A 26652-nucleotide genomic window follows, 5' to 3' on the forward strand; every position below is an offset into this window, starting at 1 on the left:
AGCAAGTTTCTTATTATACTTTTACAATAGCATCTTCATCATTATCGAGATTGTCACTTAAATAAATAAATGGACATTTGAGTAAAGAAAGTGAAAGGAATAAAGTGGACAAGCAGAAAATGAAGGGAGCTCGGGGTTACTGAAGTACACCAAGTTTAACTTACTACTCTTTTTGGGATGTTCTTTCTTTAGCACATTTATAAACTAGTCACCTAAAGAATTAACCAAGTAATGTACTTTGCTGAAAACAGAGTTGCCTGACAACCAGAGAAGCCCACATAGTACAACTTCAAACTTATAACCAGGTGACTTGTGCTACGAGCTTCCGAAGAAACAGGACATCCTCTGTGTCAACCTGCGAGCCTTCATCCATCATCATGCTGTCTGTCTAGTCCCTATTCCGTTTGCCACTACCCTCTGCTTATTTTTCACTTTCCTCTCCAGGAACAGCCGTGTGAGGCAATCAGATAAGAAATCTTTTCTAAATTCTAAGGCTTATAGGCTTCCATGTGCACTAAGGAACCTGAAAGACTAGTACCTTGAAGGTACTAGTACCACGTTTCATTTACTGCTATATCCACCCACAAGAACAGTGCCTGTCATACAATAGGTACTTAACAAATATTTGCTGAATGAATAGGCTATAAATATGAGAAAATGATAAGTTCAACAAAAGGTATTGTATATAGTTTTTAATTCCCAAACAAGCTAACTTGTAAATAATGAAAATTTAAAATAACTGTTAGTTATATATATGGTTTTTTGTTGTTGTTTTTAAGAATAGTTTATTGATTTTTTAGAGAAAGAGGAAGAGAGAAGAGAGAACCATCAATGTGAGGGTGTACATTGATTGGCTGCCTCCTGCATGCCCCCAACTGGTGATCAAGCCCACAACCCGGGCACGTGCCCTGATGGGGAATCAAACCAGCAACCTCTCTGTGCATAGGCTGATGACCAACCAACTGAGCCACACCAGCAAGGGAAGATATATATACATATATGAAATGTTTTTCTTACCAATTTCTTAATGACTCAAGTGTCACAATAATCTCATATTCAGGAGGAGATAAATACCACCCCTCCCCACATCAAATTTTTGGATATTACTAGAGCAAAATTCAGATGCACCTCTCCTGGTAAGGAGAGAAGAAATATCCAGCCTCTTACAAGTTTCTGTACCTTAATGTTTTTAAAAAAGCCATAGAGAGGTACGGGCAATTGGCAATTTTATGACTACATGGTACAAACATTTTATTCTTATGGCTTAATGTTTCTGAGAAATTCTACTTGGTTTTTAGAGGTAATATCATTAGTTAAAATCACAACTGTTAATGATAGCTAAATGAAATACTTTTTTTATACTGAAACAACCATAAATCGTTTACACACAGACTACTGCCAATACTCAATCCCAAGGAATCTAAGTTTAGTTTTCATAAAAAAAGATTAAAATAATTTGTTCAATCTTTACACCATCTTTTCAAATTGGTTCTTATTGGTAAAAAGTTATAATAAGCAGAATACTTAATGAACCAATTTCTAAATCTGATCTAATATACTGTGAGCCTCTAAAATGACAAAGCCTTCTACTTTCTACTAAGTACAATATTATCAAACTATAAGTTAACAGGTGAATGATATTCATAAATAGTGTTATTAAATTAGACCCAACTAAGCTATGTTATTTACTACTAAACATATCTTTCTAAAAGAGAACTAGTCACACTGTGACACTGGTTCTCTTATGTTTAATTTCACATACCCCAGTTGTTTAGGTACTTTTTTCCTTGGCTTCTTCTCCTTTTCCCCTTCCTCTTTCCGCTTCCGCTTCTTTATCTCAATATCATCCTCTTTTATTTTGGGAATCTGCAAAATGATAAAAACAATATATCACTTATCTAAGTATCAATGCTTTTCTCTGATACTAGCAATCCAGCACCCAGGGCAGTGTTTTTTCTCAAATTTCAGTCTGCATTAGAAGTGCTTGTTAAAAAATGCAGATTCTTGGGGTCCACGAGCACTCCCACCCCGGTTTGGATTGTTATCTGGGGCAGGGCCTTATCATCTGTATTTTTAAAAAACATTTTGATGATTCTGGTACATTTTTGGACCACACTTCAAAGAAAACTTATCTAAGGACACTCTCTCCATTTACCAAATACAATATATATATATTCTAAATAATTTGCTTTGCAAATTATATCTTAGGAAAAGTAATGGCAATTAATAGTGATTTCTTTCTTTTTTTAAATATCTTTTTATTGATTTCAGAGAGAGGAAGCGAGAGAGATATAGAAACATCAACAGTGAGAGTCACTGTTCAGCTGCCTCCTGCATGCCTCCGTAACCTGGGCATGTGCCCTGACTGGGAATCGAACCGTGATCTCCTGATACATGGGTTGACACTCAACCACTGAGCTGCACCAGCTGAGCTTAACAGTCATTTCCAAACCACGTTTTAACATACTTTGAAAATGTAATTGTATCCCAGAAACAGTAGATTAGATAACATATGGAGAAATTTTAAAAATATAATTCTGATATAAGTATCACTTCCCCATATCTATATAATTTTACTTTAAAGCATGTAATTAACCATAGATTCATTAAACAATGTTTAACACTTTACTTTTCCTTATAGACATAGTGTAAAACACAAGTAAAATTCAAAGAGTATATCCTATTAATTGAATGCTCTCATTACTGTTGCAATTTTAAGTAAACTCACTTTGGGTGGTTTGTGCTTCTGGTTGTCTGCAGTATCTTCTTCTTCAGTATCTGAAGCTTGGCGAAACTGTAGGGTGCCAGTGTTGATATAAAAGCCTCCATATTTTGTTGTTAGAGAAGCGGGAACTAATTCATCATACTAAAGAAAAAGTTTCAGATACATACTATTATCTTTAATTTTATAAATATGTCAAAGAAATCCAATCACCATGTCAGCATCTTCCTTAAATCCTAACTGCAAAACTGACAGCACTGAGAATGTTTGCGGGATAAATTTAGAAAAAGTTAATATCTAGAATAAAAATAAGCTCTAATCATTCAGCATTTATTAGAAAGGCATTTCTAAATAATGGAACAAATTCTAAATATATCATCTGCTGAGAAAAAATTTAAGGATCACTACTATTCTTTTTTATAAAGGATAAATATGTATTTTAGATATGTCTTTATTGATTTCAGAGAGAGTAAGAGAGAGGAAGGGAGAGAGACAGAAACATCAATGATGAGAGAGTCACCATTGATCGGCTGCCTCCTGCACGCCCTACTGCATATCGAACCCGCAATCCGGGCATATGCCCTGACCGGGAATCGAACGGTGATCTCCTGGATCCTAGGTCGATACCCAACAGCTGAGACATGCCCAGCTGGGTACTACTGCTATTCTTAATGACAATGGTTCTGATGAGAAAGTGAAACAAGTTAAAACACATGACTAAAAGTCCAGACAGATAAATTTCATTTCCTACCATATCAGTAGGCAATTTTATTCATGACAAGATTACAAAAAATTACCAATTTAAAACGAAATCCCAAGCCCAGCTAGGCATGGCTCAGCAGTTGAGCATCGACGTAGGATCCAGGAGATCCCGGTTCAATTCCCGGTCAGGCCACATGCCCGGGTTGCGGGCTCAATTCCCAGTCAGGGGCGTGCAGGAGGCAGCCGATCAATGACTCTCTCATCATTGACATTTCTATCTCTTTCTCCCTTTCCCTTCCTCTCTCTGAAATCAATAAAAACTTTTTTTTTTTTAAATGGGCCTTGCAATCCTGATGGCGTTCCTTTAAAAACAAAATTTTTTTTTAAATCTACAGGTAAGACCTATAGAAGGGGTCCAGTACGGTCTATGAGTAATGGAGTAATGGGAGGAGTAAAGGATTAAAAGTGAAAAGACTTTTCATTTGTAATTATCCTGAAAATGTATAATTGTGGTAAGATAAATAGACCTGCACTTTCTGCTTACATATACCCGTACACTGCTTTATAATGTTCAATGCTTCTTCATATATACACTATTTCACTTGGTCTTCCTGACACCCTTGTGAGGCAAGGGAGGCAAATATCTTCCATTTTATAAATGAAAACTAGATTCAGAGCAGTCAAGAACCTCGCCAGAGTAATTTTACTAGTTTTATAGCAGAGTCACTGGCTCACTCCCCACCTACCCACTACACCAAGCAGCTTCTCAGGTCGGCAACACCTTCATTACCAGGTTATGGGACAAGTGGATGTGCTCCACATGTGTGTTCTGCAGTGTTCTGCTGAGCACTCTTCAGCAGAACAAACTCTCTGTGCAAATGCAATTTATTCTTTCAGGTAGAATGTGTTAAGAGCCAATGAACACTGAATCAGAAGGCTTGGCTTTAAATCCTTTGCCAATGACTAGCTATTGTAACCCAGAGCAAATCACTTATCATCAATATATTGGTATTATAAAACAGGAGAATGTTCTAGTGAAATTTAAAAGAGAACCTAAACACAAGTGTTACTCCTGCCTGTATTAATAACATATTTTCTTTCAGTCTTTTAGAAATTTGGCAGCATTTAACTGTGAGACTTAAAATATCTTCAAAATCATTTATTTTCAGGTGTTTATACAATTACAGGATTTTGAAAAGTAACTATAACCAGATTATTTTCACTATCAAATAATGTAAGAACAGTAGAAGCTTACTGGCAAAATAATCAATGAAAAGAGGAGAATCATTTGGTTGAATCACAACTGTTTTATGTCTGAATTATCTCAAAAAAAGAACCAAATAATCTATTAAAGACAACAATGCACAATTATTTTGCAAGTAAATGAACAAGCTTAATTTTATGTTCAATTTCCTCTTATAAAACAGTGATGTACCTTGTCCTAAAATGTAACTAATTATACAACTTTTATATAACTTACACCTACAAAATTTATCCTTATTTATTAAAGCAGTGGCTTTCAAATTTTCTTTACCACAACCAGGTGGAAAATACATTACACATCAAAATCCAGTGCACGTACACATAACCAAAGTCACACAGCCTATCAGTGGTTTACTATGACAGCTCCTATTCTGTCCTATTTCAAAAAATGCTGGCCACTTTCTAAATCGATATATAATCCAATTATGGACTACAAAAGTCAGTTTGAAAAACACTTTATCGGAAAATTCTGAATACTACAAAAGAAGGTATTTAAAATGCTATTTATGAAAGGCAAAACTAAGGAGACAGTAAAAAAATTACTGGATTAGGGAGGCACAAATAGGCAAGGCAGAGTTTTTTTAGGATAGTGAAACTATTCTGTATGGTACGGTACTGGTGGATACGTGTCATTATACATTTGGCAAAACCTACAGAATGTACACCACCAAGAGTGAGCCCTAATGTAAATTATGGACTTTGGGTGATGGTGTAGGTTCATCAATTGCAACTAATGTCCCACTTTGGTGGGGGAATGTTGATAATGGGGAAGGCTGTGCATGTGTAGGGACAGGGAGTATATAAGAAATCTCTGTACTGTCTGCTCAATTTTGCTGTGAACCTAAAACTGTTCTTAAATTAAGTTTATTAATTTTTAAAAATGCTATTTATATAAGCCTCAGTACATGAAATGTCCATTTATATATGGCTAAGCTCCTTTTTGAGTTACTTAGAATTCAAAATCTACTTTACATATAATGTTAACTTTAATACTAATGCTTTATACATGCTTTATGCTTTTCAGCATATAATTATCTTGAGTCTCAGAGTAATTCTGCTGGGCAAGCCAATCATAGCAGAGTAAAGTGGATGATGCTAAAAGACTTGCTCCTGGTCTCTGGTGAATTAGAAATCGAGTAGGGTCTGGAATCTAGGACTTTTGACTTGAGTTCCAAATCAAGGTCAAGACTTGAAAATACGCCATTACCTAACTACTCGTTGACAACCTCTACTGTAAAGGGTACTGTCAGTATTTTACTCCTACAAAATGTCGGGACACCAAAGTAACTCAGAAGTATGACAGGGTATCCAGTGTGCCTCATGCTGGAAGTCCTTCCTACTACTCTCCCACCACCATATGCCTTGTCATCATCTATGCAACTGAGCACTGTCATAACAGGAAAAAGACATATAATTATTTCTGGGTAGTAAAATAATCACCTCAGTGTCACTTTTTATATATCCTATGTAACCACCGCCCACTGAAGAGAATATACAACAACATAATCCCAGCGTTTAGACTACTCTGGTACACTGAGAAGAATGTAAGAACATGTACCTTATCTACCCAAAACAGGGCATACCCTGCTTCATTTGCTATGGCATCAACGGACTGCCAAAGGCCTTAAATGCTCACCTAAATTCCTCTTCCTTTAACAAGAGACAGAAGATTCCAGGGAAAAAGCCATAGGGCCTGACCAAAACAAGCTGGTGATAAAGGCTGGTACTTAAGTACCTCCACTGTAGTAAGCCTTGGCAGCAATAAAAAAAATAAGTACATTTTAGTCCAGCCGGCGTGGCTCAGCAGTTGAGCATCAACCTGCAATCCAGGAGATCACAATTTGATTCCCGGTCAGGGCACATGCCCAGGGTTATGGGCTCCATCCCCGGTAGGGGTCATGCAGGAGGCAGCTGATCAATGACTCTCTTTGATCATTGATGTTTCTATCTCTCTCTCCCTTCCCCTCTCTGAATTCAGTAAAAATATATTTAGAAATAAAAAAATTAAGTACATTTTAAAGATGTCTGCCAGATTAACTTTAACCCAGTAGCTCCAATCTTCAAGGTAACAAGATTCTTACATGGAAGTCATTTCAAAATACACCTGGCCCAAGTTTGGCAATATTATTAAAAATTCAAGATGTAAATACATTTTGAACAATAAATTCCACTGCTAGAAATTCATCCTACACATGTATTTGCACTTTGTAATTATCTTATATACACAAAGATAAGTTGTAAACAGATGCTCAACTATTTCTAAGCGCATAAAACTAGAAACGATTTAGATGTACATAAAGAGGGGATTAGTTGGCAAAAACATTCACTGAACTATTTTACTTACTTTATTTTACCCTTGACTTCTACTATCCCAGAAAAACAAAGAATTACTGCTATATTAAAGATACATTACTCACAGCCTCTGAGTTATCAATAAATGGATCTGTCTCATCATAGCCAAAGCCTATATCAATTAAATCTTGTAGCCGATCCTTCCGGTGTTTACGTGGTTTCCCACCCTGTAAAGAACAAATATGTTAGACTGATTCAGTACTCATGCTATTTCCATAAAGTCAAAAAATACATGTTGGGAGAATCTCAATTTCTGTAGATAATCTTCCTTCCAGGAGGTTGAATTTAAGTTCCCCAACACCTTGAATATAAGTTGTGCTTAGGGACTTCCTCCCAAAGACTAGAGTATGAAAAAGAGGAGCCAAAGTAACCTTACAGCAAATAACCTGTGATAAGTCGTGTTGACAAATGTACCCTTGATATCATGTGATAAAAATGGAACTTTACCTTTGTGCTCTTCCTCTCAAAAGCCTATAACCCCAGTTACAGGTTAACAATTAGAAAAGCATCATGACAAACTAACCCATGGGAAAAACATTAGGCAAACTAATTTGAGGGACATTCTATAAATAACTGACCAATATTCCTCAAAGCTGTCAAGATTATCAAAAACAAGGAAAATATGAAAAACGGTCACCATCTAGTTGAGCCTCAGGAGACACAATGACTAAGTGTGATGTTGTACCTTGGATGGTATCCAGGAGCTAAAAAAGAACATTAGTGGAAAACTCATAAAATCTGAAGAAAACGGGAAGTTTAATTAATAGTAATGCACCATTGTTGGCTAGTTAAAGGTAACAAATGAACTATACAAATGTGAGAATGTTCTAGGGAAGAGTGGGTGAGGACTACATAGGAACGTTTTGTATTATCTTTGAAACTTTCCTATAAATCCAAACTATTCTTATTTTTAAAAGTCATAGAATTATACCCATAGAAATACAAGAAAATGAACCTGGTCGGCGTGGCTCAGTGGTTGAGCATTGATCCATGAACCAGGAAATCTTGGTTGCATTCCCGGTCAGGGTACATGCCTGCGTTGTGGGCTTGATCCCCAGTAGGGGGCGCGCAAGAGGCAGCCAATTGATTTACAATCTCACATCCATGTTTCTCTCTGCGCCCTTCCTCTATGAACTATTCTCTGATCACTGAAGTTTCTATCTCTCCCTCTTCCTTCCTCTCTCTGAAACCAATAAAAATATATTTAAAAAACAATAAAAAAAATACAAGAAAAGGAAAAATGAGTGCATGCAAAAACTTGTGAAATCTGAAAAGGTCTGTAGCGCAGTTAACTGTATTGTGTGAGTGTCAATATCCTAGTTTTGATAACTCTACTTACGTAAAAGATATTACCACTGGGATAAACTGGGTTTTGGGGATAAGGGACCTCTCTGTACTACTATCTGCAGCTTCTTGTGAGTTTATGATTCTTTCTAAATAAAATACATTTTTTTAAGTAAAACAACAAAAAAACAAAAAAAACAAGAACCCGTTACTGTAGATTTCACTTTCTGTGTCACACTTTATGAAGCCTTTTAACTCTGGCTGATTGCAGTATAAAGAACTCATTCTATCTCAGGTATAAAATATTATATGTATTCTAAAAGTTATATACTATAAACTTGTTACAAGTAGTTTAAGTGAGCAGAAAGCCTAAAATTATTGAGGCACTACACTACTAAAACAAGTATTTAAAAAATATTCAAATTTGCTCACTCAAATTTAACTATACTTTCTAAACATCTAACACCTCCCCGGCCCCTGAAGTATTTTGTTGCAGGAGTGGGGTGTGAAGGAGAGGGTGCTGAGAGAGGGGAAAACAATCAGTGCTAAGGATTCTACCTACCAACATGCCACCACTGAGCCCGAGCAGGTCCTACAGAAACATGAGATGCAACATACAAATTTCTCATTTGGTTTCAATTCTTAAAGTGCATTTCTCTCAATGCAAAGTGGGATTCTAACAGTGAAGGACGGATAATTTTTGTGTAGCATGGCCCTTAAATAAAAGCAAATTGCTTCACCTTATTTCCATGCAAAGAAACAGTGATCTTTCCCAGTGTTCAATAGAGAAAATGGCTATGCTGGACTTACTGAGAGGTGTTGCCAACATGGTGCCATTCCTTTCTAAGTACTTTGCAAAGGTAATTCTGACTAGATGCTATGTTTGTATTACATTCTGATGTTGAAACTTAATCCCTATAAACTATGAATCCACTGTATGCTTTTCAGTGGACAAAGCAACACTATTACTATACCACCATTTTATTTTGCTAAATGAGGCCACTTAAAGGCATAATCTCAGAACAAGGACAATCCTTCTCAAGAAATACCCAAACTGCAAGCCGTCCTCACAGTCACTCATTTACAAATTACCTTCTCCCACCTGACTTTCTCATTTTATTCATTCTATTTTTCTGCCTTAAAACTTTATTATTTGCTAAAATTAAAAAGGCTGGTGATATCAAGTGTTAACCAGGGGAGGAAGTGAAACTCTCCTACATAGCTGGCTGTATTGGCGCCAACAGTGGATAGGTGTACTTAGTACAGGCGCCAATACAGTCACATGGAATCTGTTCCTGGGTGTTAGTTCCTTTATTCTGTTCTCTTGGCTCGACATGTAAGTGAAATCATATGGTATCTGTCTTTCTCTGACTTATTTCACATAGCATGATACCCTCCAGGTCCAACCATGTTGTCACAAATGATATCTTTCCTTTTTCTTTTTTTACTGTCAAGTAACATTCCACTGTATATATGTACCTAGTGCAGCTATATTCATAGCAACCAAAAACTGAAGACAGGTCAATGCCCATCATCTGATGAATGGATCTGGATTATTACCCAACAAAGAGGAAGGAACTACTGATACATGCAACACATGGATGAATTTCAAAAGCATTATGCCAAGTGAAAGGAGCATAAGAGTCTAAGATTCCATATACAGGAAACTCTAGAAAAGGCAACAAAGTTCCAAAAACCTACAGTGACAGGAAGTAGATCAGAGGTCAGGGCTGGAGGGAGAGGGTTATCTGTAAAGAAATAAAAGGGAACTTTCTAGGGTGATGAAATTCTTCTATATCATGATTGTGGTAGTGGTGACAGAACTGTGTGCATTTGTCAAAACTCATCAAACTGTACACTTAAAATGGTTAAGCTGTATTTAATTATATTTCAATAATGCTGATTTTTTAAACCCCTCATGATTATTTCTTCTCTGTCCTTCCAAAAAGTTCTGTTCATATGATTGTTCACCCCCACAGCTTTTTCCCATTCTGCCTTGGCTGTAATGCTGACTATTGTTTTTCACTTAAACATAATGAATGTCTTAATAAGCACCTCCTCTCCTCCCTTATCCTCAGTTTATCCTACATAATATCAACTAACTGATATTCCTAAAATACCACTTCATATCATTCCCCTGCTCAAAATGCTTCAGGAGCATCCTACCTATTATAAGATAAATCCAAAACCCTTATTATGGCATTAATAAGATGGTATGTGTTGGCTCAAAGTAACTTTCCAACTTTTTTTTTACAATTTTCCATCTTGAACACTTTGATCCATTCAATCTATCCACTCCCCAAACACATTGCTTATCTTTCCTCTTTCTTTTCCCCTTATTTGGAATAATCCCTTAATCTTTTCTAAATTTCTCCCACCTTCACAGCTCAGCCCAAGTTTTAAATCTTTTCTCCTTGATGCTCTCTACTTAAAACCACAATGATCTTTTTCTGCTGTCCTAACATACTTTTTTGTCTAGGCATTAGCTGCCTATAAGATTTACCTAGGGAAAACTAAAAAAGAGACAACAAATAGATTCTGTAGTAATAGGCAGAATCAGACATGTGCATAAGTACAAATAACTTATGTACAATTAGAGATTTAGGAACATTTTAAGTCTAGTCAAGGCGACCAACAGTTACCACAGGAAACTTTAGCTGTTAATAGTTCTGAGTCCATAACTATATACCTGCAGTAAATGGTTAAATAAGTAAATGTGAATCTTATCAATGATAGTAAATAAATATCTAAAGCTTTACTTAATTATAATTGTATTAATCTTACCAAAATGCCTCTCAGAAAGGATCGTACAAATTTAAGATCTTTACCAACCATTGCATCAATTATAGGGCCATAACAATGATAAAGGTATAAATTATATAAACTATGACACATCCATTCAATGTTAATAACCATTTTAAAACAACATGGACAAGGAATATTTCCTATTATAGAAGGCAACAAAAGCAGTTTAACAAATGTCATGTAGAGTTCAGACTATTCACAGAAAAGGTAATATTAACGTTCTCTAAGCATTTGGGAGTGTTAACCTGTTAATACTGGAGACAACATTAAAATAACAAGATATTGCTTTTTCAACTATCATACAAACAGTGGGACCTCACTTATGAAAAACACATCAATATATGTCAACACATGTATAATGTTCAAAGAATCATAACAAGGAAATAACTATGGTTATTAGCAATGGAAAACAACATAATTGGAGACAGTGGTGAAGAAAAACTTTGGCTTAATATGTATTACTTGAATTTGTTTTTAATAACAGGAATGTATTCATGTATTACTTGGGTGATTTAAAAAAAGTAAGTGCAAGAGAGCATACATGCACACATGCATTTTAAAGAGCTCTAAAACAGGTGGAGAACATCCGGCCCGCGGGCCAAAATCATTTGGTCTGGCCCTGCCAAGGCAACCGCAGGCGGGCTGGAAATTTGATAAATATTGGAGCTTTTTTCACAGCTGACTTTTAAGTTGATAATTTTGTATGGCCCAGGAATGATGTTATAAATGTTCAAACTACCCTTGGCAGAAAAAAGGTTCCCCACCCCAGCTCTAAAAGGATAAGACTCAGAGCCTTAACTGTTGTTATGCCTGGCAGTGGGCTTAGAGATGATTAGGGGATTTTTATTGCCTTTCTTTATCTGTGTTTATACATACTTTGAAATAAGTATTTACATACACAGAGATCTCTAGGACAAAAGCCTCAAACAGTGATTCTCTCTGAGGAGGACACCATTAGGTGGGAGTCAGGGGTAAAAAGGTTTACTTTTCATCATATTATCTTCTGAATTTTTATTAAGTACAACAAATTTTATTTTCTGAGGTCTGGCCACCACATGTGCAACAGGATTCAGTTACTGACTCCAGTCCCACCTTGGGGAAAGAGCTTTGGATAACGTGTATTTGACACACCCATGCCTGGGTATTTAAGCAGCTCTCCCTAAAATCTCTCTCCAATAGCCAGGGTTACACAGCCTTTGCTCTATCCATGAACGGCTTTCTGTCAAAGCCTTTACTGTCAGGCATCTCCAGTTACCTCCTTCATCTCCGAGGCCACCAGTTTCTTTCCTCAGTTTCTTTTCCTCACACTCTGACCATAACTGGAAAAACTCCCCTGGCTGCCTCCTGCCTCCCCCCTCCCCTTTCATATTCTCCAACTTCAGTTCCCTGGTTCCCCAATTACACAAAAAGTCAGTGACGTGCAAATGGTTTAAACTGGAACCAAACTTCTGACAGTTGCCTAAAAGGCACAAACCAGTTAATTCACAAGTATTAAAATTTCACCTAAAGGAACTAAAAATAGACTGGCAAAGAATGTTTTTATAGTGTCTTCCCTCCCAGGCTTATTTTGAAGTACTCTCTTTTTCAGCATCCTTAGCAAGAGTACTCCCTGCAACAGAATCAAAGTCTTACTTGATAAATTCTCTGGATCTCTGCAGTTGGTGTTAACAGTTTACACAATAAATACATCTTATAAAAATATTAAATGGACCAAATTTTATAAACCCTTGAATTTTTGCTGCATCTAAAATGAAGAAATCCCTTTAAGTCTATTCCCCTAGGGCATTAGTTCACTATGACTCAGAAGAAAATTACTGAGTCATTAGTACCTGCTTAACTTGATATTCAGTGTTTCAAGCCAATGCAGTCTGATTACAGTGTAACACTAAGCTGGAAACATACAAGTAAACAACATATTCTTGGTACAGGACCCCCTACTCCCTCCAGGAAATAAGAAATCTAACTAGTAACCAACCTTCATTGATCACTTATGTTGCTAAGACTCCAGTCTTACAATTGAGAAGAAAATATCCCCTGATCACAAAGTTTCGCTACTTGTCCCAGTCCTGTTACAACCCAATATTTCTCCACCTCTGCCGATTCTCTCAACTACCAATAGAAAATGGAAGAGACTTAAGTCGGTGGAAAGAGAGCCAAGAGCTGATTTCACAGCACAGAAATAGTATACCCAGATTTCTATAATCACCTCTTAAAGATACAGGGCCTTACCCCCAAATACCCTAAAACTGCTGATCCTCAATTGTTCCTAAAGGATTTAAGGAAGTTAAAGAGAGTTACTCAGCTCAGAGAGGACAAGGAATTAAAAGGGCAAGTCAAGGCAAGTGATTACAATCAGTAACTGCAATAAAGAAACTATTATTTGAGTTGAATTCTTCCTTGCCCTTTTTAACATCCCTCTCATTTTGTTTTAAAATGTTATTATTTTATGTTTTTATTGTATATGTAATATCATACTGTTGGTCTATAGAAACTAAATACACTGTTACTTGTGTTGTGTAAGTAGAGTTTATTTTGTGGTGGTGGTAACAAGTTTGCCCAAACTGCTCCCAAAGCCCCACCAAGTTGATCCTTAATGACCAGCCACAACATAAGGCCAAAACAAACAGGAAAACCAGCCAAGGAAGATCCGAAAAAGCTGTAACCCCTTGGCAAGCGTGGATGATCAACGAATAAATAATGTCAGTAGCTGATAGAGCTCCTTTTTTTTTAATGTTTTTATTGAATTCAGGAAGGAAAAGGGAGAGATAGAAACATCAATGATGAGTGTGTCATGATTGGCTGCCTACTGCATGCTCCCTACTGGGGGATCGAGTCTGCAACGTAGGCATGTGCCCCGACCAGGAATTGAACCATTATCTCGTGGTTCACGGGTCAACGCTCAACCACTGAACCACACCAGCTGGGCACTGGTAGAATTCTTAAAACTCCCAAAGACTGCATAAATGCTTTCTAGCACCCACTTGTGTCAGTCCCGTATTTGAGAGCACTTAATAACCTATAATTATTTTAAGTTTAAATACATATCCTTTCCACTTGGTCGAGCAGTACTTACTATGAAGAAGTCACTCACTGGAAATTATATAGTTATTCTAAGACACTACCATTCTTTAAAACCACTCTGGGCAAAATCAGTTTTAAAGTCACACCAAAATAAACAATAAGTAAGTAAAGACTTTATGAATATACTTCGTTTTTTAGTAAAAGCAATGTTACTTCCATTTTATCAACTGTTTTATTTATAAGACTATTCAGAAATTACTTTCATACCATGAACATACTCTTATCCTTCCCTTTACAATAAATACACAGCTACTAGACTCTGAGAGTCCAAAATCACATGAATTAAGCATCAAAGGTGATATTCAAAGTCTACATAGTATAGTAAGTAGACTTTAAAGTCATAATGTGATTTCATAAATGCTAATAAATGCCTGGCAGAATACATATCTTTCTATTCAGAGAGTCATTCAGATTCAAATAATCTTAACTCAGCCCTGCTAGGCACCAGATATTGTGCTAAGCACTTTCAATTAGATTACCAAATTTATATCCAATTCTAGGATAGTATGATCTTTCAAGATGGCTGGGGTAAAATAGAAAAACACACACTAAAAGATATCTTCCAACCATCTGCCCTAGAAGGGTTAGAAAACAAACCTACACCCATCAAACACAATCTTATTCTCTGTTCCAGAATATATGAAAAAGCATACTTTAGAAAAAGCATACTCAACCTAGAAACCATATAAAAACGGAGTTGGAAACTAGGATATTTAGCCTTAATATTTGGAGCCTTGAAACTGTGAATAAGGAAAGGCAGGGGCCCACACAGTTACTAAGACAAATTTGGAGCCCATAGAGTAGTAGTAGAAATGTAAAAACTTGGACCTAGCTATTTAGTAAGATTCATGTACAACAACCAATTTAGTAAAAGCTAGGTCATAATGCCCTTTTCCCAAAAAAAACCCCAAAACATTTTGCAATTGATGTTGAACATGCACTGTCACATCACCTAAAAAGCAACACAACAGGAAATAGGACACAGGCAATAAAAATAGGACAGAATAGGGAAAGAAAACCACAAACCATTTAATACACGGTGTTCCTTTTACAAGTTTATACTCCCTGTAATTTCTATTAACACTGCTTTTCAGCTACCACATCTGTCTCAATCCTTCTACCCCGAGCAACTGCTACAAGAGAAATGGCACATCCTGCACTCTAGGTTACCCTTCCCTTCCCCCTTAAGGGGCAGGCTATGCCACCTCATGCCATTCCTCTCCAGCACAACCAATAGCTACACATGCAAAAGACTACAAAAAACCCATAAACTTGCCTCTCGGACCTTCCACCAACCACAGAATTCATCACTAGCATCACCCTTTATCTTTCCCCAAACCTGGAAACCCCCAATTGAATCTAACTTATCAGTTCTCTGAAACTTCTTACAAACACATTCTCCTTCACACAGAAATGGCACAGCCTCCCACATGCACCCCCAACCACTCTGCTCACAGAGGAGAAAAGGCAAAATGTAAAAGTAGATAGACTGGTGAGTTAAATATATGAGGAAAAAAATAGTAAAGTAAGTTTACCAAGGTCTCAAACAAGGCCTTGCGAATTTGGCCCACAGATGTATGTTGTTTGGCCCACTAAGTTGTTCTAATTAGAAACCAACATTTAAAAGAAAGAAATGTTAAGGACACTTGTCTTGGGATGGTGAACACACAATACAATATACAGATGGTGCATTCTAGAATTGTACACCTATATAACTTTATTAACCAATGTCACCTCAGTAAGTTCAATAAAAAGTAAAATAATAATAATAAAGAAAGAAAAGAAAGAGATGTTAGAGGAACCTAAGCCAAAGTTCCTGCAGAGTAACAAAGGAATGGAGCTGAGAAGCAGCTGGCGCTTTAGACAGGGCACACACTATTTGCTATTTGGGACAACTGTACACATTTATTGCCCATCTGGCCTACTTCGCTGATTGAGCAGCAAAAATCTTGGGGACTCCTGAATTTGCTACTCCTGAACTACAGGACAGTAAACAAAGTCAATAAAGATTTCCATTTGTTGTATAAGAGTCATCTTTTTTGAGAGCCTACACTGGACAAGGTATCTTCTCCCAGGTCACTTTTGGCCTGGTGATTTTCTTAAAAAGTTCCAAATAATTTGTTGTGGGACCACAATAGTTAAGAAAAATCAGTTACAAGTGACTGAAGGACCAGAGATAAAGGCCATTTGGAATACAATGCCTGAGCTAAAACATCAAAATCAGTGAGGTATTCAATTAACAGAGGTTAAAATCCTATAGATATTTAAAAGGACTTATGACATGTACAGAATAAGACAGAGAAGTTCTCCACAAGAGTGATATGTTTAAGTGACTAAACATAAACATATGTTCCAGTTAGATAGCACTTTCAATATTTTGAACATTAATGTTCTATTTTTTTCATCCAATGTTGATAAAACTCTTGTGCTATAAGGTTGGCTAAGCAGATTTTTTTGCCCCTCAAAAGTACCAAAGCATAGAAAAGCCAAGAGCCTTCACTAAGGTCGCCGGAGTTAATATGGTGAAGATAGGATCAGAATCCAGTTGTGTTAACTCCTAAATCCTGTGCGCCTTCCACTACAATACACTGCCACTACTGCCTCTCATCTACCACTACCCTACAAAGGGTAGAAAAGCTATTCCAAGGACCACAGAGAAATGTTGTTTCACCAGGAGACTGAAAGTACCCATTCAATGACGCTGCACCAAAGTCTCCAAAATTCACTCTGATTTCAAGAACAGAACTGGCCCTTCACTCACTTTCAAATCCCCAGAGGACAGTCATTCATTCTGTAGGAACTGCTTAGTACTGCATCTGTGTATCGTAGTATCTCTTGTATTATCAATTATTTTGAAAAATTTTCCAGGGAAGGGCAACTAATATGCCCTTTTTGTGTCCAATGTAAATGGTCATATACTTCATTATTTACACTCAAAATTTAACAAATAACTCATCTCTCATTCCAAGAAACAAAGGCTAGAAGCAACCTCCAGTAATTTTCAGATATAATGACAAACACATTAAATTATGATACGAAGGAAACAAAAATAAGAAGAAAAGGCAGCTCGGGACCTGAGTCTTACTTGTGTTTTATAAGCCGTGAAGAATTAAGGCCTCTTTTTTCTCTTATCAGCCGGAAAAAAATTAGAAAATCTAATTTTGGCAGGTTAACATTTTGCAGATTTTACACACAATACTTCAAAGATTTTTTTTTTTATCCTCACCCAAGGGTATTTTCTCCATTGCTTCTCAGAGAAGGGGGGGGCGGAGAGAGACATCGATGTGAGGGAGACACGCTGACCGGATGCCACAGCACGCACCCAGGCCAGGCCGGGCATTGAGCCTGCAGCCACGCTGCATGCCCTTGGGCGGAACCAAACCCAGGACCTTCAGTCTACAGGCTGACGCTCTAACCAGTGAGCTAATTGGCCAGGGCTAATTTTACTGCCCAGCTGTCCCGGCTCAGTGGATGAGCGCTGACCTAGGACCAAAGACATGGTGGTTCGATTCTCGGTCAGGGCACATGCTGGGGTTGCGGGCTCGATCCCCAGGAGGGGGCGTGCAGGAGGCAGCCGATCAATGACTCTCTCATCACTGATGTTTCTATCTCTCTCTCCCTCTCTCTCTGAAATCAATATATTTTTTAAAAAAAGATTCTTTTACTTAAAAATATAAATATACGTATGTTATAGGTTACAATATACATACTGACATCTGAATTTGCTGTCCTTGAACACCAATAAAAATATTTGTTTTAGCCTAATAATTTTCTTCTTTTATTATTATTTCCTTTAATCCTCACACAAGGATATGTTTATTGATTTTACAGAAGGCAGGGGGGAGAGAGAGAATCATTGTTGTGATAGAGAACCATACACGCCCCGACTAGGGGGTCGAACCCACAACCTTGGTATGTGCCCTGACCAGGAACTGAACCCACAACCTTTTAGTGTATGGGAAGACACTCCAATCAACTGAGCCACCCCACCGGGGCCCTGATTTTCTTAAAAGGTTCCAAGTAATTTGTTATAATATATATATTTAATGCTCATAATATTCATGGCATGCTTTTAGGTTTAAGCACATAAAGCCTTCCTTCATGAGGCAGGGCATTTTAAATTTTTACTTCAAATGAAAATTAATGAGTAACTAAAATAAAAATCTAGAGAAGAAATAGAGCCCCTTAATTTGGATTAGAATAATAGTAACATTTATCCCTGCACAATGAAAGTGCCTGAATATACACCAAAAAGAAACAAACACAATCTACTGTAGCACAGAATATTTAAAGTACATAAATTTTTAAGGTAAACAAAAAACTTTCAAAAAAAATGTCATGGTGCCTTTTAAAAAAATTATATATATATCTTTACTGATTTCAGAGAGAGGAAGGGAGAGGGAGAGACAGAAACATCAATGATGAGAGTCATTGATCGGCTGCAGCCCGCAACCCGGGCAAGTGCCCTGACCGGAAATCGAACCCGGAACTCCTGGATCCTAGGTTGATGCTCAACCGCTGAGCCACACCTGGCTAGGTTCATGCTGCTTCTGACTAATTCTGATCCCAGGGGCCTACACACATTCATTCTCTTAACCTCTTTTTTTTAAAACGTTTTTACTAATTTTAAAGATAAGAGAGGAAAGGAGAGGGAGAGAGAGAGAGAGAAACATTGATGAGCGAGAATCATCGATTGGTTGCTTCCTGCATACCACCTACTGGGGACTGAGCCCACAACCAGGGCATGTGCCCTGACTACGAATCCAACTGGCAACCTCACTGTGCATGGGACGACTCTCAACCAACTGAGCCACACCAGCCAGGGCAATTCTCTTAAACTCTTAAGAGGCAGGCAGGGTTGAGAACTACTACACCAAGGGGATTAAAGCAGCATTCGCACCAGCAGTGGAAAGGGCAAAGGATTAGAGCTACACATAGCTGGATATGCAGCCTAGTTCTTGCCACTGTGTGACCTTAGATCAGTTACTTACCTTGAGCTCAGAGTCTTATTTTCTTCATCTGTAAAATGTAGTCAATACCACTTACCTTGTAGTTTTGTTTTAAGGATTGGAGATAATATATGTTAAGCAAACTGCCTGACTCTAGAAGGAATAAAATAACAATGGCTACTATTATAGCCATCATAAACCTATCAGAATCTTTATTTGGCTGTCTATAACCATTTATTTGGATTCAACTTGTGAGAACAAAATAAAGTGGACAATGAATATTATACACCCTCTCAACCAGTCACAGAAAGAAAATAGGTCAACAGGATAAAATTACCTAAGTGAACACTTTATTATACTCACATATTTCATTTCAAACTTCTTAGCCAACATTTCCACTTCTTGCCTCTCCTGATGCTCATCATTAAATGGGTCTTCTGTGTGAATGGGCTTTTTCTGATTCAAAGTGAGTAGGGGGAAAAACAGAAGTATTACTATTAACTTAATCAGAGTTGAACACATCCTTAAATTTACTAATGAAAATCAACTTTTCCAAATATTAACAAATAAGTTAGAAGCATTAAAAGTAACTAGAAAGAAATGTTGGTTTGAAGTAAAAAATACTTAGTGTTAATGGATTCTTATACATTCTAGTTTTTTGGTGGTTAAGAACTTAATACAAATTGTCTCCACTGTAAAATGATCATATAGTCACCCCATCCAAAGGCAGACAAAACAACCCCAAGAAAATTAGGTAAAAATAAAAATCCCACTTATAACTCTAGTTTGAGATCATCCCAACAAAGAATAACTGCTTTGGTCAGGAAATGCTTCTAAAGGGATCTCTAGGTTATTAACTTAGAGTCAGCATTTAATCATCTGTCCTGTGTTATCACTAGATTATCTATAGGTGCTTTGGCTTTCTGCAGAGGCCCAGCATCAAGCTCAACCTCTATATCACCTACATCCTGTCAATGGATGGGAATACATTCTATTCTTAAACAAAGCTAGAAAAGTGAAATCACTGCAAATAGAAAACATTACATGGTTTACTTCTAGCAGGGGAGAGTGAAAGTTTATTATAAATAAATGTTTTTTAAAAACACACACAGCTAGGATCCCACATTTTCCATTTTAACCAAAACAAAATATAAACAGTAAACAAAACAAACAAAAAGATAAATCACATCCTTTACTCAAGTTTACTATTTTAGCAGACACATTTCATATATATGGTTTTTCAATATACAAAAAAGCCAAGATAAGCTATGAGATAATTGACTAGAGAGTTATTTTTAATAAAAAAGGGAGGCTAGATGTTTTTACTGAAGTAGCATCTTAAGTAATTAAAAATGAAAGCATTTGACAGCTGAAGTACTGGATACAGATTTGGTTAACCCTGAAGAACAAGAAAAAAATGCAGAAGGGACAAATATCTGCACACTGAAACTGAGACACTTCATTCTGGATACAAAGGCTGAGATACAATAAGTCTAAAAAATATGACCGAAAAAGTGAACAGAATAAATGCAAAACAACTCAACATGTCTAGGGCATTAGAATAAACGGGTGCTCTTTAAAGTTTAAAGGAAATTAATTTCAGAATTAATTTTCCAGATAATTGTAATAAGTAATAAACTTACAGAATCCTCTATCCGAACAGGAGTTACCAATGGAAAATATAAACATGATTTGAAAGGAAATAAATTAGTCGGAACAGATTGCTAATAAAATAATAAATACTAGGCATGTTCGGGGTTCAGCCTTATGTTGAGACAAAAGTGAAGGACAGTGAGCAACCACCATGCCTTGCCATTATAAACTGTTCCCTCATGTCACTGTGAAGTCCAAATACTAGGTAGGCTGTACTACTGGTCTGACCCATTTTCATGCGCAAACATAAACACATGGATATATATTTTTTAATAAGAACACCTGATATACCATTCTAAAATATTTTATGTAGACTTCATATAGGCATCAAAAGTAAATCTCATAGTTACTCAAGAGTCTACAAATATAACTTTACAAAAACTGACTCACTTTCCTTTCAGTTAAGAAATAACCCCCTACCCAGAATCAAGGCTCTAAGTATGCTATGTGTTTTTCAGGTGAAAAAGATCTGAAAATTAGTAAATATGAAAATTACCAACTGCCACCAGGCAAAACTGAGGCAATAATTTTGTCCTTTGACCTTAACTCAAAACCATTTTCAGGTGATCTTTCATATATGTTACCCAAAATATGCAATATAAAAAGCAATGGGCCCTGGTTGGTGTGGCTCAGTTGGCTGAGCATCAACCTATGCACCAAGAGGTCACCAGTTTGATTCCCAGTTAGGGCACATGCCCAGGTTTCCGGCTTCATCCCCAGTAGGGGGCATGCAAGAGGCAGCCATCCATGTTTCTCTCCCCCATCTCCTTTCCTTTCTCTCTAAAATCAACTTAAAAAAGAAAAAAAGCCACATGTTTTTTTAAAAAAGCAATGGAATACAACAGAATTCTGTAACAGTATAATCACATTAACACTATTATCGTTTATTTTTCCTTTTATAGTAGATGTTCAATTACTCATTCTGAATATACAAAAAAAGCCACAACAAATGTATGTTCTGGTTAAGTGATTTTCTGGTTTACTAAGAGTTAAAAAAAATTTATTGTGTATCAATTACTGCCAAAATGTATTTCTAAATTGTACTATTTCCCTTTAGCCAGAAATGGTAAACAAATTAATCTTTCAGGATAGTGATGATTGCAATGCCTCAGTCACCATCCTGAACCACCTCAATCAGGACTCAAGACTCTACAGAGGCAACAAAGGTTAAGGGTTTAGCTAACCTGTGTCCTGACAACCTGACAACCTGGGAGGAGGTTTCGATTCTCATACTTTGCCAACACATGTTCATTAATTGTGCTTTCCCTCATTAATAAAAAATATAAAGGATAGAAAAAATTCTTTACTGCATTCAGTTAATCAGGGTTTGACTGTTCATTTTGTATTTATGAACGAGGATAATTTAAATACACCCCAATATAGATGGTGTTCACAGGTAACAAATTTTCTATACCTACACCTATCAACTTAAGGATCTGAAGCTAAATCTTCTTATTCAAGGATAGATGGTTATTTCAAAATTTTAGAATCTTTTTCTCTTAATTTTCTCTCTTCCTCCCCTTTCTACTCTTACCCTGCTATATGGTATGTTGTTCAATTACAATAACTCAAAATTCAAGCTATTTGGAAAATATTACAACATCCCTAAAAGTAACTGGACTCCCCCTGAGGGGAAGAAAAACCAAATTTAAATTTGGGAATTGTCACTTTCCAGACCAATTTTTTTTTTTTTTTAATATGTTTTTACTGATTTTTAGAGAGTAGTGGAGAGGGAGAGATAGAAACATCAACATTGATCAGCTGCCTCCTGGACGCCCCCTGGCAAGGGATCGAGCTCCAAACCCGACCAGAATCTGTGTCTCAGCACATGAATCCATGCTCAACCACTGAGCTACACTGGCCAGGCTTCAGGCCAGTTCTAATGTCCATAATTTGCTTTTTGATGGTCTCTCTTCCTAGGATTTCCTTTCCTAGGTCTAGGACTTTATTTTCGAAAAGTGTTTTCTACAATTATGTAATGAGTATGTTCGTTGGACGCAATCATAGGAAAATCTGATAAGCCTTTGTTGCAAAGATGCATTAGCCTCCTCCTTTGTTGAGTGGAGATAATGGTTCCTACCTCATGGAGTTCTGCTGTGTGAAACTCGATAAATTATGCACCATACTTAGAACTAGCACGCTGTAAGAACTCAGTAAATGTTAGCCATTCTTATGTATTTTTACCCAAAAAGGATGCTTTTCATCTGCAACTTGTAAAACAGATTAGGGAACAAAACTGCAAGCCAACTTAGATTACAAAATGAAATACTACTTGAAAAATTATCCGATTCAATAGTTTCAAAAAATTTGGGGGGAGAAAAATGACGCGACGTTTATAAACAGGGGCACTAAAACGAGTCTAAAGGGCAGGATGTTATGAGGAAGTGACCAAAATGATCTCTATCCTTAATTCATTTTGGTTGAAAACATTTAGTAATGATCTGACCACACAACATTTGTAAATAATGGTCAAAAGATTAGCTGCCCATAAAATAAACAAAATCTGGTGACATTGTTTAAAATGATATTTTTAAACTAAGAAGTCATTCATTTCAACTATAAAGATAGTTGAGGACAAAAAACAGAACTCCACTAGACCTGTACAAGAGCAAAACCTAATAAAGAACATAACTTCTAAACAAGAGGAAATTGTTCTCTTATTACTGTTATTCTACCATTTCCCTTTTTAATTTACTTCCGAAAATCATGAACGCACAATAAAAATTACAATTACAACAAACCTCTCTTCTATCTCCATTGCTCACCAGGTTCCATCACAGCTATTTCTTTTCAGTAAAGTTTTAAAAAATTCAAAGCTAAGATTTCTTTCATCATTCTCCAAAAATTACAGTGGCCAAATGCAATGCCCTCCAACTCGAACCTATAAACTAATGATATGCATTCAAATAAGAAAAGGAAAGTAGGCGCCAAATAAAACACCATTCAATTACAGTATGGACAAACCCAGGAGAAAACAAAGATAAAAAGGCCCACCAATACCAACACGAGAGAAAAAAACAAGTAACCAGACAACTAACATTTCTCCTTCATTCTTAAAGCGGAATTCTTAGTCTGAAAATGTTTAGATTACTTCCAAATCCCGTTCCATTAAGAAAAATCCTCCACGCTCACACGCGCACCTCAGCAGCCACAGCGCCAAGCGTAACAAATGGAGACGAAGACGAGGATAATGCTGGAGGGGTTACACAATTTCCCTGCTTGATTGGGGGGGCGTGTCCCCCTAGGTTTTCTCTTCCTTTCCACTGGAAAGGACAGCTGGAGCTCCACACGGAAAACCCACCCACACAACTTGCAGGGCCCTCAGATTTTGTGTGGGGAGCAGAAAGGAAGGAGGAAAACCTGATGTTTCTCGAAAGGTGCAAAGGAAAACCGGCTCGGAGCGGCTTTCGGCGCACGATGGGGGTCAGTGGAGCCGGGTGGGAGCCTCGGCTAACCCTGGGGAGCAGAGGAAAGCAGCACCAACCACTCGTCCACCCGCTCGGCCCCGACCCCCTCCAGCCAACCCTCCGGGGCGACCCGAGACGCGCAGGGTGGGCGTCAGAAAGTGCAAACCACTGGGGCAGGCGGCCGGGTCCTGAGGCTCCCGGGGTCTGGGGGGTGAGGGAGGAACCTTCTGTACCCGTTGTTCTCCGCACAAGAGCAGCTCCGGGTAACTGAACTCCACGCAGCTCTCGTCGGTGGGGTCCTTGAGCACCAGCTCCAGGCGCACCGTCTCCCTCGGCGGCCTCCGCTGCGGCTCGGGCCGGGACGCCGGCTCCCGCGGCGGGGGCGGCTGCAAGTGCAGCTGCGGGAGCGGCGGCGGAGGCGGCGGCGGCTCGGGCCGCGGGGGCTCGCGCTGCAGCGACATGGGCGGCTCGGCGCGGCTGACCTCGCGCTGGGGGAGCGGCTTCTCCCGCGGCGGGGGCTGCGCGTCCGTCCGGGGGGCAGCCTCCCGCGGGACCGACTGCTCCGTCCGGACCGGCTCGCGGTGCGGCTGCGACTGCGGCTCCAGCCGGGGGGGCTCGCGAGGGTACTCGGGCTCGCGCTCGGCCCCCGGGAACTCGGCCTCGCGCCGCCTCACCGGTGACAGGCTAATAAACGCTACTCTGCGCGGCTCCGCCATCCCTACTGTTCTGGCCCTCTGCCCTCGCTCGCGCCGGCGGTCGCTTCTACGCCGAGTTGTTTGCCTGCCCGCCCTTCCTCTTGCTCTCCGTCGCTTTTTTTCCCTCCACCACCCTCAGCAGTCTCCGCCGACGCCACCGTGAGTGCGGACCGTGCCCCCTTCCCCGCCACTATGTTCTCATGGGCTCCACCGCCATCGCCAGGGTCGCCGCAGCCGCCATGTTGGATCCCCCACATAAATAGAAGCAGGCCGCTGAGCGGGCGCATGCGCAGTCGGGAGACGCTCGCGTCCACCGTCGTGGCTGTGGCTCCGTGTTCCTTTCCTCCCAACAGTCTAGGAGTCCAGACAGGTCAGCGGAAGTGACGTCGTGGCAGGGCTGGTCTCCTTGGAAACGGAGACGCCGTCTGCGCTCTTCCTCAAAGGGAGGGGTCGGGGGGGTTCCGGAGAAGCTTCCTCTTCGCCTCCGGAAGCCGGAGGCGCCGGCTGAGGGCGAGGGTAGGGATGTGCCCGGGACCGACCTCGTCATGGCGCTGGGTCCCGCCTGGCACGGGCCTCCCGCTCCCGGCTCTGGAGAGTTGGGTTTGTCAGCTGCCTATTCAAGGCGGATTCCGAGACAGGGTGGAGGGACGCGAGGACCAGCCGATGTACCTGCCGGCCCAGCGCCCCCGGGGCCCTAAGTTATCGAAGGAAGAAAGGAAATGGCGAACTCCCGCCCGCCGGCCCGCCGCCCCCCTGTCCTTGGCCGACCCTGTTTTCCTCCCCTGGCCCCGGGGCAGGGGGGGAGGGGTTTTGTGTGTGGCAAGGTCCTAAAATGCTCCATACCGTTTTTGCACTTGTGAAACGGAACAGGCCAGCGAGCAGTTCTGGGCTCGTTCATAAAGCCTAAGCTGTGGATATTAATCGCAAAGTTCTTACGAGGGTTTGGTGGTATTTTAGGGGAGGTACTCTCTCAAAGTAGACGCTAGAAGCTCCCATTCGGGGTGGGGGAGACGCCTGGATTGGGGTCGCCCGGTGAGCACACCCCGATAAACTCGTGAGAACACACGGGAAATGGGTGACAATTTGTCCCAGTTTCCCTGGAGACGTAACCGCAGGTGGCCTAACTCCCAGGACGTGGACATGCCACCGTGAGGGCCGAGACACACTTTGGTTCAATGAGGCCGAGCCAATAACTCAAGTTCAAGAAGGGAGACAGAGCCGAACATAAAGCAGATCACACGGTTTATTTCCCAGGTCCCGACGGTTCTCGGCACCAGCAGGCCACCGGAGGATCCGCCGAAAGACACGCACAGGTCCGGGGATGCGGCCCCCACGGCCTGGGTCACGGCAGTGCTCTGGAGGCTCTCGCAGAGGGATGCAGGGCAGAGCAAGGAAGGGTCCGCTTTCCCGGAGCTGGAGACAAGTCCGTGGAGGGCAGACAAGCGTCCAAAGATGTGGCCGGAAAGCTCCCGCTTTTGTACAGTTCAGTGAAGGGTGTGGTGCATCATGACATCTTCAGTGTGTCTTATCGGGGTCCCACAGAGCGCGGGGCCGGGTTGGAAGCCCCGGCTACAAAGTGTTCGCCATATCGTGGCACGCAGGCCTCATAGTTACACTTGGTCGCACAAAATGGAGTTACTTATGTCAAGTCTCATACGTCACACACACATCCTGACTCTCATACACACACAAATCTATTTCTATAACACAATTGCCGTCCGTTTTCATCCTTTCAGAAC

The 26652-nt window shown here is 39.4% G+C and overlaps 1 protein-coding gene across 3 annotated transcripts in view; it reads right to left on the reverse strand.

Moving 5' to 3' along the window:
- UBN2 (ubinuclein 2) overlaps positions 1 to 25249 on the reverse strand; it is a 79671-nt gene extending 54422 nt beyond the window's left edge. For all 3 annotated transcript variants that reach the window (XM_081146324.1, XM_081146323.1, XM_081146322.1), the window contains exons 1-5: positions 24452 to 25249; positions 19522 to 19614; positions 7105 to 7206; positions 2729 to 2866; positions 1763 to 1866 (exon numbers count right to left, since the gene is read on the reverse strand). In XM_081146324.1, coding sequence (XP_081002450.1) covers positions 1763 to 1866; positions 2729 to 2866; positions 7105 to 7206; positions 19522 to 19614; positions 24452 to 24934 — 920 coding nt within the window. In that variant the 5' untranslated portion in view covers positions 24935 to 25249. The remainder of the gene's footprint in view (positions 1 to 1762; positions 1867 to 2728; positions 2867 to 7104; positions 7207 to 19521; positions 19615 to 24451) is intronic.
- Between the last annotated feature and the right edge of the window lie 1403 nt (positions 25250 to 26652).

Source organism: Miniopterus schreibersii (assembly GCF_964146895.1).
Source record: "Miniopterus schreibersii genome assembly, chromosome: 9".
NCBI lineage: Eukaryota > Metazoa > Chordata > Mammalia > Chiroptera > Miniopteridae > Miniopterus > Miniopterus schreibersii.